This window comes from Dermochelys coriacea, chromosome 6, assembly GCF_009764565.3.
Source record: "Dermochelys coriacea isolate rDerCor1 chromosome 6, rDerCor1.pri.v4, whole genome shotgun sequence".
NCBI lineage: Eukaryota > Metazoa > Chordata > Testudines > Dermochelyidae > Dermochelys > Dermochelys coriacea.
This window is the reverse complement of record NC_050073.1, coordinates 100,738,821-100,759,064: the sequence shown is the minus strand read 5'-3', so window position 1 is coordinate 100,759,064 and position 20,244 is coordinate 100,738,821. Positions and strand designations below refer to the sequence as shown.

General features: G+C 43.3%; 1 protein-coding gene across 1 annotated transcript; it reads left to right on the top strand.

Moving 5' to 3' along the window:
* The first annotated feature begins 14,017 nt into the window (after positions 1-14,017).
* Positions 14,018-19,456, top strand: LOC119857513 (alpha-1-antitrypsin-like). Its single transcript, XM_038406574.2, has 4 exons — positions 14,018-14,670; positions 16,141-16,411; positions 17,163-17,310; positions 18,481-19,456. Exons 1-4 carry the CDS (start codon positions 14,019-14,021, stop codon positions 18,673-18,675), a joined length of 1,266 nt encoding a protein of 421 aa, XP_038262502.1. The 5' UTR covers position 14,018; the 3' UTR covers positions 18,676-19,456.
* The last annotated feature ends 788 nt before the right edge of the window (positions 19,457-20,244 follow it).

Here is a 20,244-nt window from a genome sequence, read left to right as displayed (position 1 = left end):
CATTCTTATTTCTCTTCCTTTTCCCCTCCTCTTTCCTTTCTCCACCCTCACTTCCCCTGGTGCATTCTGGGAATTTTAGTCCTGGACCCAGGGCTACAGGAACCACCTAGGAGCAAACTTAATTTTTTTTGCAATCTGGTGTCGCTATCTACACCTAGCTAGATACAACACCCTTGACTGAAAATGCTCCTCTTGCATGCTTCTTTGTGGGTTTTGTAAAACTGTGTTGTAACAGAGAGATTGCCACAGTCCTGGCAGGTCATGGATGGAGTTGCTGATGTAGCTGTATCCTGACCCTTTGGTGGTTCTGAAGATGAATAACAAGGCATTGAACTGACCAAGGAAGCAGAGCTGCCATCAGCACTGCCAGATACAATGAGTTACAGTAATCCAGACGGGGGCTGGATCTGAATCATTGTGGCCAGGTCCTTATCTGAGAGAAAACAGAAAAGGTTTCTAGGAAAATGGAGGCGGGAGATGTTTTTCACCACTGATGCTACCTAATCATCTAGGCTTAGTGAGGATAAAAAAGGAACCAGAGATGACTTCACACAAAATTTGATGAACATGAGCGGACATGTTCAAAGTAAGGGAAGGAAATGTCCCAGCTTGCTCTTTGCGTGTTCCCCCCTCTCATCAGCACCTCTCCAGTCTTGCCAGACCAGCACTTAGGCTAGTTCTTCATCCGGATGCTGATATCCTTGAGGTTTGTGAATTATATCCTCTGAGGATTATAGTGGTCAAAATAATGGAAATTCTGTTCCCAGAGAAAATCTAAGATTTTGAAATTTCATTTAATTCCAAATCAGGATGAAAAGTCAAAATCTCAGAATTTTTCATTTTGTTTTATTTGTATCTAAACATTTAGGCAAACCACTGAAATATATTGTTTTGACATATATTAAACAAAAATCTAAACAATGAAGTTGAAATGGAATATTATGAAAATTTCCTCTTGAAAATGTTAACATTTAGATTTTGTCAAATCAACCTTTTCCAACAGAAAATTGCTCCATTGGAAAATGTGACCAGCTCTTCTGAGGAGGAAGCTAGCACCAGATGGGAGCTGCAGGGTCCCCAGCTGCCACGGGTGGCAGGTAGACTCCCCGCAGCTCCTGGCCACCGCAGGCAGCGGGGAGGACCACAGAGCTCCCGGCTGCCGTGGGCAGCAGGGGGGACCCCCGGAGATCCCGGCCACTGAGGGCATCAGGGGAGATCCCCACCACTCCCGGCTGCCCTGGGTGGCAGGGGGACCCCTGCAGCTCCCTGCAGCCCCAGGTGGCGGGGGGACCTTGCAACTCCTGGCCGCTGCGGGCGGCAGGGGGCATCCCCACAGCTCTGAGCCACCAGCGGAAGGGGACCCTGGAGCTCTGAGCTCCCAGCTGTGGTGGGGGCCCCTGGAGCTCCCAGCCCCCCTGCAGCTGCCCAGGCTCCCCATTTTGTCATGGATCTTTTTAGTAAAACTCAGGGACAGGTCACAGGCTTCCGTGAATTCTTCATTATTGCCCATGACCTGTCTGTGACTTTTACTAAAAATCTTAGCCTTACTTATTAGTCAGTTAGCCAACAAATATGTATTTAACCATTGTAATATTTCTTTGTAAATCCCTCCAACCCCTACTTAATTTTCTTATCTGAACTTTCTCCAATTTATGAATATATTTCTAGTAGCAAACTATATGCAACATTCCAGGAACAGTAACATCAAAGCCATGCAGACAAGGTTCATTACCTTCCTATTTCATGATGTGATAATGCCTGCAAATATGAAGCCAAAAATTCCACCAGCCATTGCATATCCATGTCTAATTTGTTGTCTACCAGCCCCCTTACATTTGTCTCCATTAATTTCCAGAATTCTTTTTAATTGAATATCTGATTTGTCTCTTAATTTTCCAGGTGTATTAACCTGCATTTCCTCCCATTCCAAGCTGAATTTCATTTTGTTCTCTTCTGTTTATATTTCTAATCTTAATTCCTGTGACAGGGTGAATTTACCCCACATTGGACAGGGAAGGGTTAATTCCTCAGTGTGGCTGGAGGATGCCATGTCCCTACTGGGCATGCTCAAAGTGTAGCACTAGTATAAGAATGAGCAGTTCAGCTCAGTCAGGGCTGACCACCAGAGAGGAAGGATGCTCCTTGCCTGCCCCAGCCTGGGAGCAGCTGGAACCACTGATCATGGAAGCCAGAACTGTAGAAACCCAGATGGACGCCCAAGTGCCTGTGGACTTCTGAGACAGACTAGAGTCATTGGGGGACCGCACATGCCGAAAAGCCCAGAGACCCCAAAGACACTTCAGCTACAGTTCCAAGAGACATGGTAGAAAGTGGCCTGGGATATCTGGGGGGACCAGCTATAGTCCAGTGGGAAGTTGGCGTGAATCAGTGTGGAATACCCTGCCACTGTTAGGGCCCTGGGCTGGGACCAGGTGGAGCAAGGTGGATCCAGGTCCCCTTATTCTGGTCTCAAGCCCCACCCCAGGTGGTGGCCAATAGATTCTCGCCAGTTTGCCTTACCACCCTGCAGCTCACGGTAAACTCTATTGACTCTGGCCATTAGGCCTTTCCTCCCTGTGTCTCAGGGCAACTTCATTGACTCTGGCTGCTAGGCCTCACTGCCCTGCGAATCAGGGTAAACTCCATTGACTCTGGGCACTAGGCCTTGCTGCCCTGGAAACTAGGGAAGCCATATTGAGTCTGGCCCCTAGGCCTTACTGCCCTGCAAATCAGGGTAACTATCTTGACTTTAATCCTTAGGCCTCGCTGCTGTGAGGTAAAGGGCAGATTGAGGGATGGGATGAATTCATCCCGCACTGGATGGGAACTCTCACCCCATCGTAGTCCCCTTTTTTATTACTTTTCTTTCCTTAGTAGCATTTGAAATTTCTTTCAATTTACTATCATCTATGAATGTCATGCCCGTGCTCTTTCCCTGCTTTTCTACATCGTTACTGAAGATATTAAATGTCTGAGATTGTTACAGCCAGAATGTTTCTAATGTACTTGTGCTCAGAACCAATAAAGAAAACAGCAAACACAGTTTTAGAGAGAAAGGATTTGATATATGCTAGCAAAATATAGAAACACTAGCAGCAACAATGGAGGCCATCCATGCTCTAGATTGGTGCTTCCCTTCTGGTTATATTCTGGCCTCCTAGCGAGTACTAGTCTCAAACAGGCTTCTTAAGATCTTTCCTGTAGATTACGTTCTTGGGCTATCTTTCCTCAAACCTTTCTAGATTTCCCCATCCAAAATGAAAGGCCTCTCTTCTTCCAGACACACCTGAGGTAGGAGCCCACAGCAGCAACTTGTGGGGGCCAGCCTACTGCCTTTGTCCCCAGAAGAAAACAGATGCAGAGAACCAACATGGGAAAGGGTGGAGGTGAAAGAACAGGCCAGCCCCATATATATTTTGAAATTGCAAACAAGATCTTTTGGTGATAAATATCAATACTTTATGGGTAGATCCTCCACAGGGGTAAATCAGCATAATTCTATTGGCTGCAATGGCGTTACGCAATAGTAGTAGTTACGTGCCATACCACATTTTAAATCTAAATTTTGTTTTATTCTTATTCATAAATAACTGCTTTTCTGGAGAACTACCAGGCAAAACATGTCTGCCACAGAAGTCTTTCAGTGTGTACATTCTATGGCCCTGCTAAAGAATCCACACAGGCAATATTTATAAACTAGAAATATACTCCAGCTAAAGTTACTTGGTTTGCAATGAGATTCCATCAATTACTATTTTAACTTCTGCATGAATTTCATGTGTTAGTTAAGGAATCAGTGCTTATGGTATAAAACAACTTAGTGAAAATAGCTAAATCCTTTCATAGAACAAGAAGCTGGGAATGGGAACTGTGGGACTCAGACATAGGCCCCAGTCCTATTCCAGTTTTGCCATTGTAAATTTGGATTCAAAGTAGCAGCCGTATTAGTCTGTATCCGCAAAAAGAAAAGGAGGACGTGTGGCACCTTAGAGACTAACAAATTTATTTGAGCATAAGCTTTCGTGAGCTACAGCTCACTTCATCGGATGCATTCAGTGGAAAATGAAGTGAGCTGTAGCTCACGAAAGCTTATTCTCAAATAAATTTGTTAGTCTCTAAGGTGCCACAAGTCCTCCTTTTCTTTTTGTAAATCTGGAGTAATTCTCTGAAGACAGTGGAGTTACACTGATGTAAATCTAGAGTAATTTAGTGCAGAATTGGATCCCCTGTAATTTTCAGTAGTCCGATATCTGTAGAGTATGCCAGTGATCTGTACTGCCTTCTGTCAAAGATGGGTCAGTGGGAAATAGTTATTTTGAAAAGGACCCTAGTTCTTACACTGTATAAAGTAGTGTGATGCTCAGCAGCATTGTGTTAACCTATTTTGCAGGTCTCAGAAGAGCAGATGATTTCATATATGCTGCAATACTTGGGTGTTGAGTTTGAATTTATAGTGAATAGGAGTGTCCACGCAAATTAGTAGACCAAGTATGTTTAAGAGATTAATTCAGTTATCATCATTAGCAGGAGCGTTGGAATGTTCACAAGGGTAGGAGGCTAGCTCAGACTGGTTTTCGTGAACCCCACCTACCTAAGATCTACTAAAGGCATAAACTTAAAAGCATTCCATCATCCGAAAACACTCTCACTGGTTGATTAATGAACCTGAGGGCAGGACACCTAGAATCTTTAGTGACCTGATTAACTCTTTCACTGGCGTCATACCCACTAAGACACATCCTCCCTGCCATGGATCTGCTCTGTGGAGGAGTAGGGGAAGATGCAGTGATGTATTGCAGGGGTGGATAGGTACATCAATTCACAGACAGTAAGAACCAGTCCAGACTTTGCCTGTGCTCTGGGCTTAGCTTTTGATAACGAATCTTGCCCTCCCTCCCCCCTGAGCCTCCAGTAGATCCCATATACCATTTCTATCCACAGTTGATTAGAAAGTTGTGGTTGGGGACACAGTGCAGTGAGGGAGGTGGAAGCCATCTGGGTCAGTGATGTTAAGGGAGGCAAAGAGAAGAAATGTTCCTCAGTGCACCAGTAAGAGCAAACACTGGAGAGAGTTCCAAACTAGGACTGGCTCAAACTTTGGGGTGATATGATTCCATATACAAAAGGTCACAGTTCAGACTGATCTCTAATGACACCTAACCAATGTAAAATGAGCAATGGGATAGCTTATCATATGGAAAAATAAATCATTATAATTTCACCTGGAATTTTCAAAAGTGCTCAGCATTGGCTTAACTCTGCTCTTAAAAACATCAAAGTGGGTTTTACTGTTGACTTCCGTGGAAGCAGACAGGTCAATGCCTAAGTGCTTGTGCAAATAAATGCAAATGTTTTTATTCCAAATAGGAGGCCAAAATCAATTTTATCTGTGTTATTTTCATGCCAGACTCCTGGGCATGCAGACCTCGTGGAGGTCTAAGTGCATGTTGTCACAGAGTGCAGCAGAGAAGCTGCCACATGCCAGGGGTTAGCAAACAAGCTGGCCACAGCAACTGTCTGTGGAACAGGGCCCTCCTGACTCTCTTTTTGCTTTGGCTCTATTCCCTATTGTGTGTGGACACCTAGCCACAGGTATCCAAATAATCCAGTTTTGGCATTGTTTGCTTTGCATCCGCTCTGATCAGTTTTATTTTCTCAGTTGAGTACTTTAAAAGTGGGCATTCGGCTCCATGCTTTTCAGAACATATAAATAATGGGAAAAGGAGTAGCTCAAATGGATGGTAAGAACTTTTCACTGAAGGTTTTGAAATCCTGTATGTTGATTACATTTAAGGGATCAATAAACAAAACCTGGAAAGGGATTTAAAGTTGTGGGTAATGATTAGCACTGGCCTTTGGGACGCAACACCGTAGTTTCCAGCTTTACCACTGTGGGAACTCCGTGAAATTGGGACCTGTAGTTACCTTAAAGAGAATTATGATATAAACAAATTCAATTCATTTGTTTAATGATGGGATTTATTTTCCCCGTTTCATGCTGTCAGAAATAATAAGTAGAACATGACAGTTAATTGTTTTAAAAATATTTTCCTCTGTTATTTATGATGAACAATACTATGTACTAAATGATAATAACTGTTTACTAACTAATTACATTACTAATTTCTGCAGATTTAATGGCACTTTCATTTTCCAGGATAACTCCTAAGGAAGATAAAACCTACCCTCTGGCTGTGTTTGTTACTTGCTGGGCTACATACAATCGGCCATCGTCATCCCCAGCCTGGTCCCCCCAAAGGCCATGATGATCATGAAGATACCAGTCATGCTGAGGCAATATCCAGGTTGAAAGAGATAATGTGCATGGGGACATGGTCTTCTCAAAATAGCTCCAGGTAATACTGACTTTGCCTTTAGATTCTACAAGCAGATTTCTGCAAATGCGTCAGACAAAAATATTTTCTTCTTTCTTATGATCTCTCTGCTGCTTTTGCAATGCCGATGATAAATCAGCCACTCTTGTCTACACTACCGCTTCAGTAGATGTAATTTAATTCACGCAAGGGTGTGAAAAAGCTACCCCCATGTGACGTGAGTTACATCGAGTTAAAGCGGTGTCTACACCGCACTATGTCAGTGGGAGACGCTCTCCTGTCGAGATCGCTCCCTCTCATTGAGGTGGAGTAATTACATAGACGGTGAGCTCACCAGACGCACTACATCGGTGCAGCTGCAGCACGATAGCGAACACAAGTCCTGAGGTAGATTCTGGAAGGACTCACTGCTAAGCTGACAGAGATTCAAGAAGGAGATGCTGAAGGTTTTCATCTTCCACATGTGCTAAACGACCCTGACAGTGAGATCCAGCTGATAATGGGAAATGCCCTTTTTGTAGTGCAGCAACTGCAGCCACTACAGAGTTTATTAGATGATGACAAAAGCTTTTAGGTATAATAATATCTAGCTGTCATAGAGCACTTTTCATCAATAGCTCTCAAAGCACATGACAAATTCACTACCATTTGCCCCATTTTACTGAGGGGGAAAGCGAGCCACAGAAAGGTGAAATGACTGGCTCAAGATCTCTCAGCAGACTTCTGACCAAGCCAAGAATAGAACCTAAGCCTCTTTTTTTCTAATGACATCAAGAATCCCCACAAGCTGAGCAATAGATCAGTAATCGCCCAGAGAAAAAAAGCTATGGAAAAATAGTGACTTAATCAAGGCTCTTAAGACACTCACTGTCATGGTGCTTGTTAACTATACATCCACGTAATCCACGCACACATTTATAGCAATTACATGTTTTGAATTCCTGACTGAGACCTATGGGAAGGACGCTGTCATTTGTATTGTAATGAAAGAATCTAATTGGAGAGAAAGATGGTCCTATAATTAAGGCGCTGGGCTGGGACACAGGAGATCTGGGTTTGGTTCCCAGCTGGGCCAGTCTCCCTGTATAGATTGGGCAAGTCACTTAATCTCTCCATGTGTCTCAGATCCACAGCTGTACAATGAGGACAAAGAAAAGGAGTACTTGTGGCACCTTAGAGACTAACAAATTTATTTGAGCATAAGCTTTCGTGAGCTACAGCTCACTTCATTGGATGCATTCAGTCTCTAAGGTGCCACAAGTACTCCTTTTCTTTTTGCAAATACAGACTAACACGGCTGCTACTCTGAAACAATGAGGATAATAATCCTTCCTTTAGCTGTCTTGCCTTTTTAGGCTGTAAATTCCTCAGCGTAAGAACTTTCTCTTATGATTTGTATGTATAGCATCTTGCTTAATGGGGCCCCAATCTTGCCTGAGACCTCTAAGGGTTTGTCTACACAACAACTAGACACCCAGGGCTGGCCCAGGTCAGCCAATTTAGGCTCATGGGGCTCAGGCTGCAAGGCTGTTTCATTGCTGTGTAGGCTTCCAGGCACAGGCTAGAGCTTGGGCTCCAGGACCCTGGGAGTAGGAGGGTCTCAGAGTTTGGGCTGGAGCCCAAGCCCGGAAGTCTACACAGCAATGAAACAGCCCCACTCCAAGCCCTGGAGCCCGACTTGGCTGGCCCGGGCGAGCAGCAGGTGTCTAGCTGCTATGTAAGTGCTAACATAATACAAACAATAAAACGTTTGGCCTGTAAGATCACCTGATTTGAGACTGATCTCGTCTGGAAAGTCTTTCTTTAAGGATAGCAAATGTTTATTTTGACTCTTCCTCTATACAGCAAAAAAGAGATGAAAAATCAAAAGTGTGTATCTATTTCACCAACACTAAACTATACGACCAGACTGTCGCATTGCCCTGCTAGTGTTCCATGTTGCAATCAACTTGGAATGGGAAGCATGGGGTGGGCCAGTTGTATCACAGAGCTCCATTGTGACCTTGGGAATGTCCCCAAAGTTTGCCCTGTGCTTCTGTATTCTTATCTGTAAAAGAGAGAAAACAATATTTACCTTGTTCATTGAAACAAGATAAAGCACAGAGGGGCCGTGCAAAGGATTTTTAAAAATGGGCTCCGTTTTCCTTCTTTAGTAAGTATAATGAAGGTATGAGGGTTTTTTTTGTTTAACAATTTGCCTTTTAAAGTGTTCTTTTTCTAGTATGCCTTTTACATTAGAAATTCAGGCTTTTCCTGTTGTACAAGGCTACGGACGACTGAAGAACCAGTAATTTTATGAGATCTGAAATACCAAAGAAGTGAGACTGACTGATCAAGGGCTGGTAGGTGAGGTGCTGATGGGTGGACCTCACTGAACAGACATTGCATCATTGCAAAGGATGCTGCAGTGTGCATGCTACTCCCATGGCCCCTGGAGATTGGGGACCATTTCTTCCTCAGAGATGCACAATGTCTCTCCAAGACCTCCTCTACACCAGTGCAATTCAATACTACCCCACCACGGATCTGTGCCTACTAGCTCCTGATGGTAGGAAGCATGAAGAAAATGTTTGCTTTATTAACGACTATACATTTGTAATTACCATCATGTGAGCCATAGCAGTTTTCGGCAGATTTGGCATTTCCAATTTAATAGCAGTATAAATATTTAATAAAGGGCATTTGCTTCACTCCAAATAATAGTTTTAGAACAACCAGATGATATTTGTTCATTTGACGTTTCATTGTATCTCACAAAGATTTAGACAGAAACCCAATGCATCGGCGATGCTGCTGCCAATAGGCTGGCTAGTATATTGCAGATAAAAAATCCCCATGTGAAAATTAGCTTCGAGTTCATTTAAACTTCCAACTATGGGCTTGTTACCTTTTAATTAGCTCGATTTATACTAATAACTCCCTTTCCCACAAGCACTCAATGGCCTTTTCTTCCTTTTTATCATAAGCCCACCGGGAAAAAACATTTCGTCCAAATTTGACCAAAGAAGAGGGTTTGTTGTTTGGCTGGTTAATGGGAATACATCTGTTAAAGTGAAATAGGGTGGTATGAAGATCACTATGATGAGAAATTGCCTTGCTGGTGGATAAAAATACATTTAAAGGGAAATGCTGCTTCATTATTCTCCCTGCTTGAAGAAGGAAGCAGGTGGAGGGTGCTCTGTTGAAGGAAACTACTCAAATGGGAAAAGTCACTCAGAAGGAGGAATCTTTTGTCTGGGGTTGATAGATTCTTATCTATAGATTGGGGGAGAATGCTCGATCAAGACAAACATTTAAAATATGTTCTTCCAGTTTATAACATATTGTCCACATACTGCATGCTGGGTGCTTATCCCACTGGTTGAAACACAGAAAATACTACAAAAGGCTTTCTCATGACTATAAACCCCCACCCCTCCCAAACCTTTGCTCCCTCCCGTGTACTTTGAGAAGAATGGAAATGTAACATGCATGCATCACATCTTTAATGAAGGAGATGATATGTTGAGCCCACACCTATATCAGATCATTGTACTTTGTCTGGCCACCCTAACACCAAACAGATATCAATAAAGGTGGATGAAATTTTTTGGATGAATAGTTTATTTGGTGAAAAATGCAGAACTATTTGTGAATTTTACACACCTTCACCTCATAGGTTTGGGGATTTTTTTTCCAGACTGGATTCACAAGGGGACTTTGGTCTAAGGGAGTGGGGTATAGGTGGTCTGGCCTAATGGTTACTGCTGAGCTGGTGTCCACAAGTCAAGGACAGCCATGAGGCTGTAGACAGTGAGCAAGGATTTGAGTAATCACCAGGAGCAATAAGCTTGAGTCTGGGGTCGGAAACTGGAGATCAGAGGCACAGCCAGGCTGGAATCAGGGGGCCAGAGTCAGGCTGGAGTCAGAAGACAGAAAGCAAGGTGCAGTCTGAAGTCACAGCAAGTCAGAAGTGAATACGGCTACCCAGACAGCTTCCTTGGGCACCCTTCAGGGTTAAATAGTGCACATGGGCCAATCAGAGGGTCACAGGGTACTGTCCCTCTGGAGCCTTTGGGTGGTACTTCCTGTGGCACTTAATCTCCACATTGCTCCATGGATGTTGCTTTGCATGGCCTACTAGTGGTGTTGTGGGAACATCAACTGTCTCCAGGCTCTTAAGACCCAGGTTCTAGTGCCTTACATGTGGTGTCATTCATGATTCACAAAGCAGCCAGAAGAGAAATTGTCCCTCCCCTTATAACTTTTACCCCAGTGATTAGGGCACTCACCCAGGTTCAGTCCCCTTCAGGCAACCAGTATTTACTCTGTGCCCTCACTGGTCATTTTTATTTGACCTGTTTAATGTGTAATAGTGGAAATTCATCCGAGTACTGCTTAGCGATATAAATAGTGGTGTAAGGAGCACTCCAGATCAGATGAATACATCAGGATCCCTTTGACTATGTAAGTACAGTTATGTATTCATTTTTCCTTAGAGACTTTGAATTGATGTTATTTATGGTTTTTGCCATTTTGATGCTAGGATTATATCATTCACATATTTGTGACTTTGTTCCCTATAGCTGTTATAATTGATTCATTACTCTGAAATAGGACTGAAGCAAACATCCAAAGGAACAACAAACCCTGTTGTTCTAGTGGAGGTATACTCAGACCAATATTAGGACTTGTCTTCACTATGGGGGTAAGTCGACCTAAGTTATGCTACTCCAGCTCTGTGAGTAACATAACTGGAGTTGATGTAGCCTAGGTCAACTTACCCCGGGTCTTCACAGCGCTGAGTCAATGGGAGACGCTCTCGATTTAGCGGGTCTTCACCAGACCCGCTAAATCAATCCCTGCTGCATCGTTTGCAACAGCATGGGGAGCCCAACCCTTAGAATAAAATATCCTTTGAAGCCACGAAGAGCCTTTAAAGTACCCAATCAACTAGCAAGCTGTTGAGGAACCTCTTTGTGCTAGGTCACCCTTTCTGTGTCGTTCACAATGGCATAGTCTACCAAGACGCATTCATTTGGGGGAGATGGGAGAAAACAACATTTAAAATGCAGTACATTTATATGTTTTCCTGGTGACTAATCTCAAAATAGCCTAGAACAGATAATTGAATGTCTAGTTGCAGACCCTACTATTAGAATTTGGGACTAGATCGAAGATAAGAAAAATGCCATTGTTTCAAAATTTAGTTTCCCTTTTTATTCCCATAGACAACCCAATCTCAGGGAAACAAAGTCTAGCACTGTTTTAATTTCTGGACTCAGATCTTGGGCTTAAAGATGACATCCCAGCTTTTCCAAGGCTATTCTATAAATGTTGCTAGGTTGTATAACACACCTTTTTGATCTCTTCAGTTGAGACATTTCACTAAATCTGTTTTTTTTTTAAAAAGGCCTAATTAAAATGGTCTGGCCAAAATTTTTCCAGTGTCAAAATTGTGACAAAAATACAAATTAAAATGTCTATGAGAAAAGTATATGGAAATTGATGATATCTTTGCAGTACAACAGAAGTAGAAAGCAGGGTCCTCAGCCTTGCCTGGCATAAATTTGCTATAGGCAGCATATATTCTGTATTTAAGAAGCTTTCTAAAACACTGGATTAAACTCTGTTCAGATATGGGAATTAGACTGTGGGAGAATGTTGACTCAGGCAGACAAAAAAATAAATGCTTCTGGAACTATTGGAGCCAGTGTGCTACCTTTCAGATAATTAGAAAAATGCAGGTTAAAATGCTGGCCATGACTTATCCCCTCCCCCCCAGGTTAAATACAATAAGTGAGAGCTGTCCTGTGCTGTTGGGGTTGTAGTTTATATTAGAGTATGTAACTGCATCACTGACTGAATTGATTAAAGATTACGATTTGGGGGATGGCAGGGAATATAAAACAAATATTTAAAAAAACTGAGGTCAATGTCCCTTTATACTCGGAAGTTATTTGGTGCATCCCCAAACATACAGGGGCGTGATTACATAAGGAATCTGACTTTCTGCTGGGCTGAAAATGGGGCTTCATTTAAAATAAATAAATAGGGTTGGGGTAAGTCACCACTCAGGGCCATGCTCTGACTTTTAGCTTTAGAACATTTAAAATTTAACCTTTCATGGCAGTTACCTTCCCCTCCAGAAAGCAGCTCGCAACTTGGGAACACAACCAAATTTTATGTAGGGTACACACACAAACAAATGACAAGACCAACAAACTGTTAAAGTAATAGAGAATTGGGTTGGTGGTTAAAACCTTTAGAACTGTGGCTCCCAGCAGAAACTCCACCTGGGCCTCCTTTGCAAGTCCAGGCCACCCCCAACCTCAGTCAGATGGGTGCAGGGACTCCTCTCAGCTGGGGACTTGCTCCAGCCTGCAAGTGTCCCACTAGTTGCTGCTGCTGTCATTGCACTGCTCAGCTCAATCCTCGCTCCTAAGTCCTATCAAATCCCCAGTGGACTCAAAAAAACCCCTCCTTTCTCTAAGGTAAGACTCAAAAGATATGGGTGTTTCTCTTGCCCATCTGGGCATGGCTACCCAATCTGGACCCACTGCCAGATAAGAGTGGCCCAGTGGATAACCCCACCTCCCCACGTTCTCACACTTACTTCTTTTTTCATATACCTGCAATTACCCTGCACATTTATCACAGGTTGTATGTGTGGCACCAGGGAAACCCCAGGTTGTGCAGCTTTTGGTACTTCATGGAACTCCTGACATACATGCAAATTATACCTGCTAGCAGGTAGGGAGCCACTCAGTTTTCCTGTAGCGCAGGGTTCTCAAACTGGGGGTCATGACCCCTAAGGATGTCATGAGGTTATTACTTGGTGGTCGCAAGCTGTCAGCCTCCACCCCAAACCCCACTTCACCTCCAGCATTTATAATAGCGTTAAATATTTTAAAAGTGTTTTTAATTTATAAAGGGGGGGGGTTGCACTCAGAGGCTTGCTATTTGAAAGGTGTCACCAGTACAAAAGTTTGAGAACCACTGCTACAGGGGGAGTCAGAGTGGTATATGCAAATTAGTCAGGCAGCAGGCGCCCTGATTCTCCCACTTCACCACTAGAGGGAGCTAAAGAGCGGCAGCTCCAACTCTTGCTACACCTCTTAAACTTTCTAATTGTGTCCAGGTTTCAGAGTAGCAGCCGTGTTAGTCTGTATTGGCAAAAAGAAAAGGAGGACTTGTGGCACCTTAGAGACTAACAAATTTATTTGAGCATAAGCTTTCGTGAGCGACAGCTCACTTCGAAAGCTTATGCTCAAATAAATTTGTTGGTCTCTAAGGTGCCACAAGTACTCCTTTTCTAATTGTGTCCAGTGAATAGTGAAACATAGTTATGGTGGAAAAAATTACATCACTGTTACTACTGACAACTACACTCACTAGTGCCAGAATTTTGCTGGAGAAGAACACATCACATATCCTAAACAGCCGAGGCATATTGCAATCTTTATTATAACTGACATATTAGTAAACTAAACCAAATTATTCCTTAGTGCGATTTATAATCATGTATAGTCACATTAGATATGCCATCTTTTGGTTTTTTGCATTATTTTTATATACATTTTATTAATAATTGTTATGACAACTAATGCAAACAATGAACCATTAATTGCTACCAAAGTTACTATTAATTTTGCCCCTCTAATTGTTTGATTCTATTTTGTGACAGAATAATTTGAAAGGAAAATGAATTCCGCCCTTTCTGTGTGTTTGTTACTTGCTGCTCTTTATGCTCTTACCCATTGCCATCACTTTCCTCATCACCCCACCTGTGAGGATGACCATAAAGTTACAAATCACACGGAAAAACATGCACTCCTGAACCAAGCCTGTGTCAAACAAGGTGCTAGCTATGCAGACTTTACATTCAGATTCTATAAGCAGGCTGTATTAGTGGAAGCAGACAAGAATGTGTTCTTCTCTCCTGTGAGCATTGCCACTGCCTTTGCAATGCTGGCAATGGGTGCTAAATCGGCCACTCGGACTCAGATTTTTGAAGGAATGGGCTTTAGCCTGACAGAGATTCAGGAGGAGGAGATACATGAAAGTTTCCATCATCACATCCACATGATGAATTGTCCTAACAATAAGATCAAGACAAGTATGGGAAATGCCCTTTTTATAGCGGCTGAGTTTAAAGCACTAGAGAAGTTTTTACAAGACGTCAAAACCTTTTATGAAACAGAATATTTTCCTACTAATTTCCATAATTCAAAAGAGGCCGAGAAAAAGATCAATGGTTATGTAGAGAAGAAAACCTATGGGAAAATTCCAGAACTAGTCAGCTCTCTTGATCCAAACACTGTAATGGTTCTTGTTAACTACATTTATTTCAAAGGTAAGGCATGGAGCCCAGATGGGTATTTATTTACATTATAATCTTTGAATGGCTGATTTTGATCTAAAGCCAAGAAAACATTGTTGCTGCTTTTACTATAAATTAAGAGAAACTGTCATAATATAGTAGAGCACAGAGCTAGAACTGGACTAAATTGCGCAGGGCCTTGAAGGTAAGGACAAAAAACATGTATTTGATGTACCATAAAAGAGGGATCCAATAGTTTAAAATTCCTTTAAGATCCTTAGTTGGAAGGGACTCTGGAAGGGTAGAAAAGAAATAACAAAAACCAATGGGCAGAAATCAAAGCAAGAAAAATTCAAATTAGAAATAATTTTTAACAGTGAGAGTGATTAATCAGTGGCACAAATTACGAAGGGAAGTGGTGGATTCTCCACCTCTTATGTCTTCTAATCAAGAACGGATGCAATGCAGGGGTAACCAGATGATATTCCAAAGCCTGTGTTGTGCAGGAGGTCAGGCTAGATGATCAAATGGTCCCTTCTGGCCTTAAACTCTATCCGAGCAGTCATGTTCATTTATTGTGTTTTAAGTACCTACTGAATATAAAATGCCTACAAGAAATCATTTTAATAGCTGTTTTATTTATAGAGCTGCTGAGGCACCTGCTAGGTAAATTCTTCCTAATAAAGAATTAAAACAAGAAGTGACTTGATTCTGATTTCCAGTCCACTGCTAAACCTTGGTGTAAACATTGTTCTGCAAGGGGCTGGAATATTTACAGTCACCTGTCATTATTTTATTTGTTATTCTCATTGCAGTTTCTACTGCATGTATGAAACAATATGTACATTTCCCACTCTCCTAGCAGTATGGGAAGCCCCAGGGCTGCTGCCTCTTTGCATCACTAGTGGAACACAAGCCAGCTGAGTGGAGCAGGCTATAGCTTTGCTCTGCTTATCACCAGTCAGCAATGGGAGGGGCATTGCTGGTTGTGGATCGGGGAGCCCATTTTTCCATTCTTAGGAATGGTGCAGCATACACTCTTGGCTCTTGGTCCCTGGAGCTGCAAGTGGGATTGTGCCTTCACCCAGTGTGGTTCTGTGCCCTGTTGGCTCCTAGAGGTAAGAAGAGCGAAGACAATATTTGGTTTGACATCTCTAGGTAGCAACAGTTTGATTTGGAATAGTTTGGGGGCCCCCAGCATTACATCAGAATAAATATTTAAGGGACCTATTCTTCTCTCCGCAATAATACTTTAAAGAAAACCAACAACATTTGTTCATTTCACTTGGTGGTTCTTCATCTTGACTAATAACCCATTTACCCCAAACTCCAGCACATCAGTGATGCTGCTGCCACTTGCCTGCAAAACAGACATCACTTCATCAAAATAAACGTGGAGTTACCCCTATCTATGAGCTTCTTCCCTTTGAATTAGTCTGATTTCTGCCAACAAATTCCTCTCTCCCTCCACTATTAAATTGCATTCTCTTTGTTTTTGATAAGCCTCCTGGGAAAATCCTTTCAATCCTTTCCACACCCGCGAGGAGAATTTTTGGGTGGATGAGAAAACCTCCGTTAAAGTCAGTATGATGCACCGGGATACCGACTATGAAAGCCACTATGATGACCAGCTGTCGTGCTGGCTGGTGCAGATACCATACAATGGAAATGCCAAAGCATTATTTATTCTGCCTGATGCAGGGAAGATGAAGCAGTTGGAGGCTGCTCTCTTGAAAGAAACTGTGTGTAAATGGGAGAAATTACTTCAGAAAAGGTAACCCTTTGCCCACCGTTGTGCGGCTAGATGGTTGATGGTAATTTAGGCGAGAATTCCAGAGCAAGGCAAAATATTAACGCAGGTATCACAGCTCAGTATTCTCCATGTTGAGTAAGTAGAGTTCTCAAATGGTCCCCCAGCTGCCTTAGAGGAGAGCGTCTCAGAAGGTACAATTCCAACTCTTCTGACAGCCCAGGCTGCAGCATCTCAACTGTTGGTCCCTTAAGACTCTAGCCAGGCCACTGATCTGAACAGGTCTGGCAGGTCCGAGGACTACAGCAAGTGCTGATCTTGTTGCCAGTTGAGTGTGTGAAAGTTCCTACTTCTTTCATGTTGCTAATGAGATTTATTAACTGCCATGTGCCACTGACTCCAACCTCCTTACCCTAATCTCTGTCCCTACTCCCCCCTCTCCTTGTCCCTCCAACTACGCCTATTCCCACAGAAGTCTGTTGGAAGGTACATATCAGGGCTCTGAAATGAAGTTATGGACTCAGGAGAAATTCATTTGTTCAATGGTCCAACCCCATCTGTTCAGGAGCATCCAGGCATGTAGAAAAGGCTCATCTAGACCCTTTTTAGGTGCTCAATCCTCACTCAGACACACAAATCACACAAGGAATACAAACACCACGAGCAGACGCCTCAGGAATCAGAAAAGCACCATGTGGAGTCATTAAATTGCGGATACTCCATAGTGTCATCTGAGTGCAATGTTTCACCATCATGTTGTGTTCTTTGTTGACAGGAGTATTAATCTGTACATTCCAAAGTTTTCTATTTTGGGGTCCTACGATGTGAAACTCCTGTTTAAGAAAATGGGTATTACTGATGTGTTCTCTAGCCACGCTGATCTATCTGGAATCGCTGGGACGTCCAACCTATATGTTTCAAAAGTAAGTTAGTGAACAAATGGTTTTGTTAACAGGATTCGTCTGTACCCGTGATTATAAAGTTTACATCTGAGACTATTTACGGGCTCGATTCTGTTCCCCCTGAAGCCACTAGCAGAACTCGCACTGACCTCAGTGGCTGCTGGCACTCAATCAGTTTTCTCTAGATTAGGGCACAAACAGGCTCATTACAGAGAGCACAAGGCTTCACCTGTAGTTTCTGAAGGTTGTTATAAAAGCAAATTGTCCTAGGGAGCAGCAGGTACATTAAGAATGGGCACAAGTACAAAAAATGGCTTTAACTATTCCTTGCCCCCAGACTAGACTGTCTCAATAGCAGCAATGACAATCACTTCCAACTCCAGAGCTAGGTTGTGATACCCTTATTCACCTTTTTTCCCCTCAAGTATTGCCTCAGATTCCAATGAGACGATGGGTGAAATCCTGGCCCCACTGAAGTCAATGAGAGTGTTGCCCTTGACTTCAATGGAGCCAGGATTTAAATGTGGGTAATAGGCTACAACTCAAAAGGAGTAAGGTCATCAGAATCTGACCCTAGCTTAGCATTGGGATAATATTATCTAAGTCACATTCGGGACAATAAGGAGAACGTTCTGAGTGGGTTCCACAGCATCTCTGTAAAAAACCCAGTTAGGGTTTGGAGTAACTAAGGTCCTGCAGTAACTATGCACAGTACGATACAAAAGCTGCACTGAAGAGAAGAATTGTGGGGCTCGGTGCCATGGATTCTTGTCATTGTTCACCTTGACATTTCTGCTGGAACACAGCTTTGTACTGTCTCAATGTACTGACTGTTTGTGATGCTAAGGAGGAATTGGCGATAGTAATCATTGATAGAAAAAAACCCCTCTCTTTTGCGGAGAAGGGCAGCTGACTTGATCCATGCAGACCTATCTTTCTTTCCCTCAGTGAACTGCAATTGAGAAATAACTGCAACAGCCTCTTAATATTGTTGAGTCTGATCCTGGAGTCCGGACACAGGGAAAACTCCTCTTGAAGTCCAGGGAAGATTTGCCACTCAGTGGAGTTGGGTTCATTGGGCTGTATCAGTCCTGTTTGTATTCTTCCCATTTCCTAACACAACAAGTTCAATATCAGCTGCTGATCACTGTCCTGTACTCACGCTGTAACATTTGCCTCATTTCCTTGCAGGCTGTTCACAAGGCTGTGTTGAACGTTCATGAGAATGGCACCGAGGCAGCAGCAGCCACCGCGATAGCAATTAACAAACTTCTTCATCCTTCAACTACCATTAAATTCAACAGGCCCTTTGTGGTGATGATTGTTGATAAAGCCACCCTCAGCACAATTTTCATGGGGAAAATTGTCAACCCTACTATAAAATAATTGAGGAGTCGCTGGACGCATCAGTGCTTATGGTGGGCCGCAGCTGGCACTCCTACAGACCACCAGGTGTCAGTGACTATCCCTGAACTTTAATTGACCTACATTCACAAGCAAATCAAATATATATATGGGAATGTTTAGCTTATAAGCAATTGAGATTTCTTCTCAAACAAAATAGCTAACGATGTATACAGCACGTGTAATAACAAATCACTGATAATCTGCATAGGAAGGCCTATCATCTCTTTGCCCCAGTTTGGTAATTCAGATCATACTTATAGATTATCTGAGTCCCTAGGAAAACTGTCTTTATAAAAGGCTTCTACTAGATCTTCATGTAAGATGTAAAGTTTCCCAGCTCACAGCAGTGTCCTGAATGCCCTTAGTTCTGTGTTATTCACTGGCAACTTTATCATCCAGGAATCCTAGTAATGATCACTGCTTTGCCAGTCTGTCTCTGGACAGTCCCAGTGTTGAGGTCCAAGAAATTAGCAATCCTTTCCCATATTGCTGCCCACGGCCTGGCTGTTAGTCAGCACGCTACCAAGCCAGTCCTGTCACAGTTCTCTCTCATCAAACAGGTTCTCTCAGACTTCAACAGTTATTTCTCCTTCAGTCAACTTGCCTTCACCACATGTTCCAGCTTTTATCTGGAATGTCCCAAAAAGCCAGCGGCTGCTCCAAAACATTTAGAATTGCTCTTCCGTAACACATACTAGGTGCCATGTCACTTCCATAGTGATTGGCAAACAACTTTTAAAGGCGCAGTAATGAAACAGGCACAGAAATTTACATTGTCAATTACTCATTTTTGCAGTTACTGAATAAAATAAATATTGGACCTAAACTTTTCACTTGTGCTGACTTGTAGAGAGTCTCCACTTTCTTGCCGTTATGTTTTGTACATCTTTTTAAGCCATGTGACAGGGCCAGGCCAGATGGCTACAGGAGAGTGATCCTATTGGGATCCGGAAAGTGGGCGGGCTTTCCTTCCATTGCTAAATGATCCCAGCCTAAGAGGGGGATCCACAGGACTGGACAACTGCTCTATTGCCGCATCCCTCTGTTGGCTGGCGCCCCGGGTGTATTCACGGCAGAAGAGCCGGGTGAGCACCTTTCCCAGGTCCCACCACTGCCGCGCCGAGGGAAAGACGCTGCTGCCCTCACCAGGCCAGCCAGAACTCCCAGAAGGACGTCACGAAGCCCACATCCTCCAACAAGCTGTTGTTGAAATGCCAATAGACCAGCCCCAGGCCTCTCCATGCAGAGGGAGGCCGTCATGGTGGCTAAATGATAGTCAGAGAATGGGGCCGGCCGGGTGCTGGAGGAGTAGGCTCGTGAAAGGTGGAAGCGTGATAAATAAATGCAGTCCAACCGGGAGTGGCACAACCGATGGGCCTCCACCCGGACAATAGTGAACGTTGAAATGTCATCCAGGTGGTGGTCACGCCAGACGTCCACCAGGGAGCGATTGTTGACTATCTCCCGGAGGACATCCGCGGCGGCCAGGCTCTGCTCGGTCCCACTCCTTGAGGGTGGTGTTAAAGTCCCCTCCCAGGACCAGGCACT